Below are 10,398 nucleotides of genomic sequence, written 5' to 3' on the forward strand. Positions count from 1 at the left end.
ACACACACACACACACACACACACACACACACACACACACACACACAGTATATTCACATGAACAAATGAGTGTTTCCATGCATGTGTTCCTGCAGCAGATTGCAGGCATGTACAGTCTGCACATATGAAAAGGGACACGTGTGTGTGTGTGTGTGTGGGGACAAACTTCTATGAAGGTTATGCTTCATTTAAACTAAAAGTGGAACTGCACTGGAGGCGTTGGATGTCCACATACATAGCGTACACAGAGCCATACCGAGACACATGAGCTCACTGCTCTAACTGTCGGTGTGTGTGGGATCGACGGCTGAGGCTGAATGAGAATAATGACACTCGGTCCAGTTTGTTTACAATCCAGCAGAGCAGACGGGTCCGTCAGCCCATCGCACAAGAAACTGAATCAATGGCTGATTTAACAAAGATTAAAAAAAACTGTACAACTCAAACATCAAATGTATTATTTTCATTGGAAATAGATTTGGCACTGAAAATAATTAAATAGTTCAAACACCATTTAGTCGATGTCCCCACAGTGTTGTCTGACTGGATTTGAGTAATACTGGAGAGTGTTATAGTTTTAGTTAAGACGGCTTTGCCGGTTATCTTTTAAATAAAGGTTATTATTTTGAATATTCCACTTGCTCTGTATCCGTTGTTTAAACATTCAACTTTCATTGGATTTTAAGGGTGAGCAACATGGACAAACTATCAAAATGCACTCACTGGTTTTGTCGTGGCACCCAAAAAAATCCTCAAATTTAACACTTTGACTTTTCATACACTAACGCATCACTCGTCATTATCTCAGCATCATTAAATCTGTCAGATAAATGGAAATACTGAAGTAGCAGACGGACTTCTGAATGTGTAAATACTGGAGTACTGATCAAGTGAGCGGAGGAGACTTAATACATGAGGAGGAATCTGACTGATAGTGTTGAGACGGGGCCGCTGTCTGCTCCGGTTGTTCTCATCGGGGGCCGAGTATCGACGGAGGGGTCGCCTTCCCCCGCTTCTTCAATACCTCTGTCCTTCGCTTCCTGTCTGCACGACACCCGACGCCACCGCTGTGTGTGTGTGGCTTATGCTGCAGTATTTGCAGGCAGAGTGAGCGGGGATAAGGTTGCATGTTGTTCTTTTCGTGGCAGCATTTTCCTGAGTGATGGAATCCCTGAGAGGGTTTAATGTTGGTGGCGGACACGAGCCTCGCTGACCATAAACACTGCCTCTCCCTGCACAGCTGTCTCCCTGCACAGCTGTCTCCCTGCACAGCTGTATGCAGGACTCTCACCACATCCACAGACGGGCAGAGAGACAGTCAGACACTGAAATATGAAATTTGCACTTTTCCCCCCCAACAGGTAACTTCTCTTTAACCTTAAAATCTGCACATTTCTCCCACGGCCTTGCGTACCTGCAATCACTGCAATACACTCCATGTATGCTAGTTTAAATGTGTATGTGTGTGTTTCTGCCTCCTAAATATAAGCGTGTCACATCGTCCAGAGCGAAACCAGTGGACAGCTCAGCTGAGGCAGAGAAATGGTTTTAAGTGCCGCTGCTCTGCACACACAGAGCTCACGAGATAAAACAAACAAACACTCACAGTGAGGACCAACACTGATAGTTGTGGGAGCCAGAGACGAACAATATTCAAATAATAACAATAATAATCATTTTACCGTTATCCTTCATGTTCTCTTCCATATACATTTGACTAATGAGATCCTGAATGCTTCCGTTTCTGGGAAGTCAAACTTTGATGAGTCCAAGATTATTATTACTAATAGAAATGATGATTTAAGAAATAAGAGTAGAGTTTATTATAAACCAGAAACCTTTTATAAATGTGCTATTCTCCTGCTCTGCTGGAGATATTTGAAGAGAGAAAAAAAGAAACAACATGTCCGTCAATATGACAGATGTGTTCTCTGTGTTGTAGCACCAGAGGCTAAAAACAGACGCTGTGAAGGACTCGGTTTCTTCAACATGCCCTTTAAAGTGCCATATTTTGAGTGAGGTGACCCCCCCCCTCAAACACACACACACACGTGCACGAGCACGCACACATCAGCAGCAGGATCAATCTGAACCCCTGTGGTGAGACAACACTGGTAACACACTTTGACTTGTTCAGTGTGTGCTTAAAGCTGCAGCGCGCACACACACACACACACACGCTTCTGCGTGCACGTGTTAAAGTGTGTGTAACTGTCAATCTGTGTTTACTGTGTGTAGACGGGTATCTCCGCCTGTTAATGTCTGGCAGAGTCTCAAAGTGTGAGGTTTTTTTTTGGTGTACATCTGTCTGTGTGTGTCAGTTTGCATGTGTCTATCAGTCACTGTGTTTTTTTTTTTTTTTTATGTGTGTGTGTGTGCGCTCACCCATGCTGTTGGTGGAGCTGCACCACATCAGCAGACAGCCGGTACACAGCAGGTTGAGAGCCCCGAACAGCAGGATCCTCCACGACTGAAAACGACAACAAGCAAACAAAACAACAGTTTAAGAACAATAAGAAAAGGAGCAGAGCGGCTCAACCTTTGGCTCGAGGCCCAACTGAGGTCATTCATTACGCACGTGGGGAGAGATCATTTTTTCACTTAAAGTTTTCTTTTGAAAAGAGAAAACAACACTATGCCATACTAAAGTCAGGCCAGCTGAACAAACTAATAGTTGGTTCTACAAATGTTGATGAAGAAAGGTTAATTACCAATCAATATCATCAGCCCCATATATATGAATAGGAGAAGGAAATATGGGATATATTGGGTTAAACACTGGATCCTACACAACCCACAATGCAACTCACTAGCATCTTTCATTACATTTGTCCACAAGCCCAAACACAGATAACCGGGATGACATGAAGCTAACCCAAAGAAGGAATTACACAAGCGTTTTCTCCTGCACAGGGTTTCCCCGGCTGTCAGTCAGCGTCCTGTGGCAGACGCTCTGGCAGATGACCAGCAGCCGTCTAATCTAAATCCAAACCTACAAACCGACCGGGAGCTGCTGGGTTTTGGCTGCTGCATGCAGAGTGAGCTTCCTACCCCGCGGTCGACCTGCTGTGCCGGGAGATTTGGGTGAATTCTCTGACTGAACGAGTCACTACAGTCTGAATCAGTTCGTCACAGAAATACCAGCTCAGGGGAAGGTCACGTCCAGAGGACCAGAGAGCAGACAACAGGCTCAGTGCTGAGAAAGAGCAGCTCTGCACATCTGGAACATCAGCAGGTTTGAGTTACAAGAACCCACCCCAAGTCATTATTTAAGAAAACACAAACACAGGTTGTTACGTTGTTTAAGTGTTACGGACAAATGACCAAAGAGAGTAGACCAGAAACACATTTTTTGTACAATGTGTATCGGAGACCATTCAACATTGTTCTTACTCCATCTGCCAAAATGTATATTCAGCTAAGTTTTCAATGAATTACATAAAATTAAAAATAAAACGTGAGTCTAAAATTGCCCTCAGAGCAGAAAGAGAGAGTGCGTTTGTGTGTGTCAGAGAAGAGGGAAATAAGAAATGGAACGAGTGTGTGAGTGAGTGTGCGAGTGTGTGTGTGTCCTGGCCTGTCACTTCGTGTTGGAGTCATATGCCGTGGTGGGGAGCGCCGAGTGCTGTGAAATCTACAATTACTGTGGTGTGCTGTGTTATGACAGCACTGGGGCGTCTGGTGACAGCACTAGCCAGCGACAGGCATGGGAGACCCACAGTGTGTGTGTGTACGCCTACATGGGTGCATGTGTCTGTGTGTGCAAACAGAGAGACAGCACTTGGCCCAAAACATTCCCAACCCCCATTCCACAGACACTCAGCGCCTGGAGGAGAGGGCACGGTTGTTGGATCCTGACGCTCTGCTGCCCCCGTCCGTCCGTCGGCGGCGGCGTCCCTCGTGGTGTCCGGCTGCATAACCGCGAGCCAACATGTTGAGGTTACATGTGACATTGGAGTGACAGAGCTGCAGCGCTTCAGTTACCAGGTACTGTATGAAATAAGGAGCCCACGCTGACGCCAGGCCTCATTACATCATTGTCGAGCGCCGTGCCATGCCGCAGCATCGGGGAAATGTGTGTCACCGTGATGAGCGGAAGCGTGACTCATATCAGCCTCTGAAGAAGGGAGGTGGAGCAAGAAGGAGAGGTCAGTTTAATCCTAACAGACTGGGAGTACGTGCAGGGGGAGTAGTGGGACTTTTTTTGGCCCAACTGAAATCTGGAGCGCGCCGCCGCTGCTCCCCGACACGGCTCGCTTACGGTCGCAATGAAAAACACGAATAAACCTCTTTCCTCGGATTGGAGCCGCCGGGGTTCAGCATCTCCAGGTGACCGTGTCCTCCTCTCAAAATAAAGCTACTTGTATAATGTTAACGTGGACGGAGGAGTTACAGCAGAAATAAGATGACGCCCGGTCCTCTCACTCTTCGGTCCCCCTGGTCATGTCTTGTCTCTGCCGACGGCCCGATGTCCCTGTTCCAGTTTTATCAGGACATTTTGTTACTGTAACAGTGACTGACCACCTTTAAGCACCAATGTCCAGCACTACAAACACGTACTGTATGACAGACATGGTGAATAACTGGCATTGCAATTCTTAGGCTGTTCTGAAATTCATCCGATAAAAAGCCGCGTCAGTAACTCGCTCCTGCTTTAAGTTTACTTTATGTCCTCTTTAAAAACTTAATGTGAACTTGTTTTATAGAGAACTTTGACTCTGTGTACATCTTTACAGGAAATTAAAGGAGAGACTAACTGATTTTACGCATAAAACGGTGGCTTTACTAGTCGTGAAGTCAGAACAGAGGTTTGTCAAGTCGAGCAGGGTCTAATGAGGAGACGCTATTGAGTTGCATTATGGGAGGTGCAGGATCTAGTGCTGTCGGAGCTTGGAGCGCTTTGTGACCCTGCTGCTGTGTAAATTCTTCATCTTTCATGGGCAACAAGGAGGATGAGGAGGGCCGATTTGGCACTTTATTTAGTTTCTTTCATTTTTAATGGTTTGGTTATGTTGTGGCCTAATCTACCAAAGCTTATTCTATTGTTCACATGAAACTGGAGAAGAGAGAGAAACTCCTGACCTCAACACACCTGATCGATCAGTGTGTAAAATGGGTGTTAGATGTTAGCAGTTTCGGGAAGTTACGAAAACCGGCAGATGCAGCCAATCCCTGACTGCTGACGTCAGAACAATGTGCGAGGTGTTTCCAAAGCCCATTAACACTTCGTTCAACATCTGATATATCTGGTGCTAAACTATGTAGGCTGTGAATACTGCAGGCTACCTGAAATCATATTCATAAGATTTTGTTATATTTTGCAAAAGGTAAGAGGAGACGTGAGACGAGGCGCTGAGGAAGCACATCTCAGCTTTCTCCGGTTTGAACTATGTTTGGTCCCTAAACCGTGTACGACACCGTGTAATCCAATCCAGGGCTCTATGGGGAAGCAAGACCCCCTGCCATTATGTGGTCAAAGTGGATTATAGTACACTAACACTGAGACACACACACACACACACAAAACAATCACGTCTGACATCCTTTTGCGTTCATTATCATGTCTCTGGTGTTTTCTTTGGAATTTTTACATCCCAGTGTTGTTCAGAAGCATTTTTAGCTTAACTCTACATCTGTCCCTGTTTTGTTGGGAAACTATTCCTACTTTTTTTGCATGTAATCAAAATCACTTCAAGCATTTGAACTAAACATGTTTTTTGAGCGGGAAATTAGGACAAACTCTGTTGTTGAGTTTAGTGTTACTGCTGAGGTGGAATATTAAATGTATTCTTATCAGCCTGCAATAAAGGAAGTTCCTTCCCTTCCTCTGCCTTTAAATAATGTTCATCATTTTTGTTTGACTGCCTACTAAGAACTTTAAATTGTACAGGTTTTACAACAAACAGTAGAATAAATGCTGTGAAAGCTTTATTTTCACTGGACCAGAATGTTTTCTACCATATTTTACAAGAAGATCCCTCTACTGGTGTCCTGGTCAAGCATTACATTGGTGGTGTTGTGTGTTGAACTGATTCAAGCTTTCTCTATTAAACAAGTTCATGCTCAGTCGGCCCAACGAAAAATACTGTCATATTATATTTATATTCAGAATATACAGAAATCGAGACAACAGTTGGAAGCTGTGAGACAAAGTGGACCAGCTGTCAGCTCGTGGCTGATGGTATTTTACTCGCTGCTGCTTTCACTGGAACACGGTGACCTGCTAGAAAAATCAGGATTACTGGAGGTGTTCGGGTTTGACTGAGTGTGACACAGTTTACAGCACAACGGGATTATGAAGTGAGGACTTTCCAGACGATAACTACCGAGTTAAAACCAGGAGGAAAGATGCTGTTTGGATGATGATAACCAGGCGGATTCAGTTGGTTGATGGTAAAAATAAACAAAGAACATGAAGCTAATTTTTATGTTTTTTTAAAGGTGCAAGATCTGAGAATAGTAGCAATTTGATTGCCTGTCAATGGCTCTCAATATGGCAGCGCCTGAACCGGCGGCTTTTGGCTCACAGTGATAGAAGCGCTTACGGTGCAAACTAGAAAACGGCGAAAGTGCTGACAGAGCTAATAGGATCAACCTGAGGGGGAACCAGGGGGTGGGAGCTACGCTTCCTCCACGGTGCGCTTGGGTTATCAGTTGTAACCGCCGTCTGTTGTAACCACCGCATTAGAGCAGCGAAGAGCATCTTTACATAGAGCTGTTTGATGCTACATTAATGTTCTGAATGTACAGCTCCTTTAAAGAGAAGAAGTGCAAAATTATATTTTTACTATGTATTTAAACACACACACACACACACACACACACACACACACACACACACACTTACCCGCCTATCTGAGGTGACCAGTCTGAATTCTTGTTGGAGTTTTCCAAAGAAGGATTTGTGCGTCTTCCTGAATGGATGAATGGTGCCCTGCAAATTAAAACAAATGTTTAATAAATATTAATACTAACTAACTTTTAAACTCGACAATAGGTAATGAAACATTTGATGAAGTGCAGTGTGCAGCTAAATAAAATGCTGGCTAGAATATTTCACTAAAGATGTCAGGAATGGCATTTAGATTACTTTAGGTACAATCAGGTTCATCAAGTCTCTGATAGTCATGCAGAGTAGGAGGCAAAGCCTGAGCTGCACTGCCACCAAGTGGTGAGTCAGTGTACAACATTGACTTCAGCTACACTGGACATTACAGACACGCCTGGTAACAATCTAATCTGCAGAAGTATCTTCTTGGGCTATTCAAAACCGCGGAGTCTCGTTAACTTATGAGAAATTTATCATATTAACGCAAATATTTGCACAATTTGATGGCTGATAATAATGCCCCTCACTGTTTAAATATAGGCATCTCAAAGTAATCAAACTCTTTTAACACCCAAAAGAAGAAACGTAGCATTAAATACAAGAGAAAAAACTGCAAACTAAATGTAAAACACTGCAGAATTTTTACTTTTGTAATTTTCCCTTATTCTCTACGGAAAAAGTACCACCGGACTTTTATCAACAAATTACTATCTTGTGTCACAAGTCAAAGACTTGCCCATCCAAAGGGTTCTGAAAGAAAAAAACATGACTCTTAAGTCAAAGCTTGGGACCAGTCTGAAAACCTGTTCTCAGAAGTTTAACACATACCAGCCCAGACTGTCTTTAAAGACATGAATACATACTAAAGACTCACTGTAAACACAGAGTGGGCTACTTTGAGAAGTAACGAAAGCTCCAGTACAATCGTTCTGTGTGTGCATGCTACTACAGAGGTGAGGAAATAAAGGATAGTCATTAACCCTAAAACCCATCCAATAGAACCCCCAGAGACACTCACCAAGACGTATGCTTCGTGCTCATGCTTCTTCCTGTGCAAGTGGACATCTGTGGACGAATACAGACACCACCGTCAACATGGAAGAACAACAAAACACAACCCATACAACATGTCTGACAATGAGCTACGGTTTCTGCATTTTGGTGCAGATAACAAGTGTGTTCTTCGTTTTACATAAAAGATAATTTTGGTTTATTGCAACTTTGGTGTTATTTTGTTAATGTCTAAACTGTACTGCATCTCTCTTTCCTAACCAATGATGCAATGTTGTTGTAGTTCAGCTGATTGCATACATGCAGTGATATACCGTGAGACAGTAAAAGTGTGTCTACAATCCAGCAACTTTTACAGAGGACGCACTCCTCCACTGAGACTCCATCTATGAATTGTTCCTCTGTAGAATTACCAGAATATTTAATAGAAACACAATATCAGTATTTTCACTTTCTTTACTTTTACTGGCTGGTTACATCTCTGTATACCATATATAAATATTTTTTAACTTACTTGTAACTGCGTATTTTTAATGTAATATAAAGGTTTATACTTTTACGAAAGTAAAATATCTGAATAGCGTTTTAATTATTTCATTCTTAACTAGTCGTTAAAACTGGCTTGACAGTAGGTTCACTGCTAGCTAGATTAGCTATACACACACGTTACCGTCTACAAACAAGATCCACGGACCACTAAACTGGTTTACAGGGACCGTAAAAGACAGTTTTTTCCGTTGTTAGCTGGTCACCGTCATTGTTGACAATGGAAAAAACCGAAAAGCTCCTCTGACGTCCACAACTAAAGTCAGAATCAGCTGTTAGCCGTCGGTTAGCACAGCCGCCTGTTTGACGAGGTGTTGTTAGCCGGTAGCCAGCTAGCATCACAAACCTGAATCACTGACGTTAATGACATCCACCGACACCATATCCGGTTTATCCAGCGGGCCCACTTTCCTCTCGGTGACTCCAGACGGCACAACGTCCGGCTTCGTGCCGAACTTTCTGGGGTAATAGTCTCCGGCATTGTGGTAAGACAGACCCGAGGACGTGGACATCATTCCGACCATCTCCATTTTGGACTTCCGGTGCACTATTTCTTCTTCGTCTGATTTAACAGTGGGTTGCAATCGGTGTTTAGACGGTGCACACCGCCACCTGCTGTACCGGAGTGTGTAGTGTGAGATCGTCTCCCTGGATTACTTTACATCATTAGGTAAATAAAGTAATAAATAAATTATGAATTAATAAGTAGTATTGCTAATTAGTAGTCAATGAATTAATCGATTTACAATATTCATATAAAGCAACGACATACATAGTTAAATACATATATTTTGTGTTTTTAGTAAGTACAATGTGCTAATAGTTGAGGATTAGTACATGTAACAGCTTTGTTTTTATGCCACTAAATCTCACTCTTGTGAGATTTGTATCTTGTTAGTTTTGTTATATATATCTATATCTATGTAGATATAGATACAGCAATACATCTATCTGTCTGTCAATCTATCTATCTATCTATCTATCTATCTAAATGTGTGTGTAGTTTCAGCTTCACAAATGTGGATTTGCTGCTTTTCATTTGAATCATTTTAATTTATTTGATAAGAGAAACACAAGATGTTCCCGCTTAAGGAAAACAGATTTGAACTGAACTTACATGACATCATGTGCAAAACGCTGAGAACTGCTTGGTTTGGTTTCATCTCAATTCATCACCTGCACGGTCTGATTCTCACCTCTGTTGTTTCAAACAAATCCAGTACAACAGCCTTGTTGTAATAGATTAAAATCACATGCAATCTAAACTATAATCATCTAGTATAATCTACCATCAAGACCTGAGAAAATAACTGCTAAACACTGGTAAACAAATCCATTCACACACAAAAAATAAAAACTTAAATTTATATGTGAATACAATTATGAATGATAAACAAAAAACAATAAAAGAGGAAAACTAAAATATGCCTTTAACACATTCTAAGCAAAAGCCAGGCTGAACATATATGTTTTTATTCAAATGTCAACACTTTCAGCAACTCTCAGTCACAGCTGAAACATATAAGGAACTGGTAGATCGAAAATTAATCTGCACTAACTTTGATAAATGATTCAATGTTTAAGGCAATTGTTAAATATGAACTGGTTCCAGCTTCTCAAATGTGAATAATTTAGGGAAATTGAATACCTTTTTGTTTGGACTGACAGTCAGAAAAACACAAGACATTTGAAAACAACTCAGTTTTTCACATTAAAAAAAACATATTTTATAAACCGAACAATGAATTTAGAAAATAAACGGCCAATAAGTCGTTAGTGTAAATACTTATTAGTTGCAGTTCTACTCCTGGATTCAAGCAAACACCAACGATTCATCCAATCAGGTGCAGGTTCTGCTCATGCTCAGGTTCATGCTCATGATTCATGTAAAGTGCCAATGAAAGAAATGGAAGCGTGACGGATTCAAGCGTGAAAATGTGTGTATTATGTCTGGGGCCCCAAAGAGTGTGTGTGTGTGTGTGTGTGTGTGTGTGTGTGTGTGTGTGTGTGTG

The 10,398-nt window shown here is 42.2% G+C and overlaps 1 protein-coding gene across 2 annotated transcripts in view; it reads right to left on the reverse strand.

Annotated features, from left to right (window-relative positions):
* The window catches only part of LOC116379265 (zinc transporter 6-like), a 10,199-nt gene extending 1,276 nt beyond the window's left edge, over positions 1-8,923 (reverse strand). The window contains exons 1-4 of one of the 2 annotated variants that reach the window (XM_031841213.1): positions 8,733-8,923; positions 7,848-7,894; positions 6,848-6,934; positions 9-2,470 (exon numbers count right to left, since the gene is read on the reverse strand). In XM_031841213.1, the coding sequence (XP_031697073.1) occupies positions 2,336-2,470; positions 6,848-6,934; positions 7,848-7,894; positions 8,733-8,916 (453 nt within the window). In that variant the 5' untranslated portion in view covers positions 8,917-8,923 and the 3' untranslated portion in view covers positions 9-2,335. Of the gene's footprint in view, positions 1-2; positions 2,471-6,847; positions 6,935-7,847; positions 7,895-8,732 lie in introns of both variants that reach the window. The other variant, XM_031841208.1, reaches the window with a different exon arrangement.
* Between the last annotated feature and the right edge of the window lie 1,475 nt (positions 8,924-10,398).

This window comes from Anarrhichthys ocellatus, unplaced genomic scaffold, assembly GCF_004355925.1.
Source record: "Anarrhichthys ocellatus isolate YVR2014 unplaced genomic scaffold, GSC_Weel_1.0 scaffold3, whole genome shotgun sequence".
NCBI classification, from domain to species: Eukaryota; Metazoa; Chordata; class Actinopteri; order Perciformes; family Anarhichadidae; genus Anarrhichthys; species Anarrhichthys ocellatus.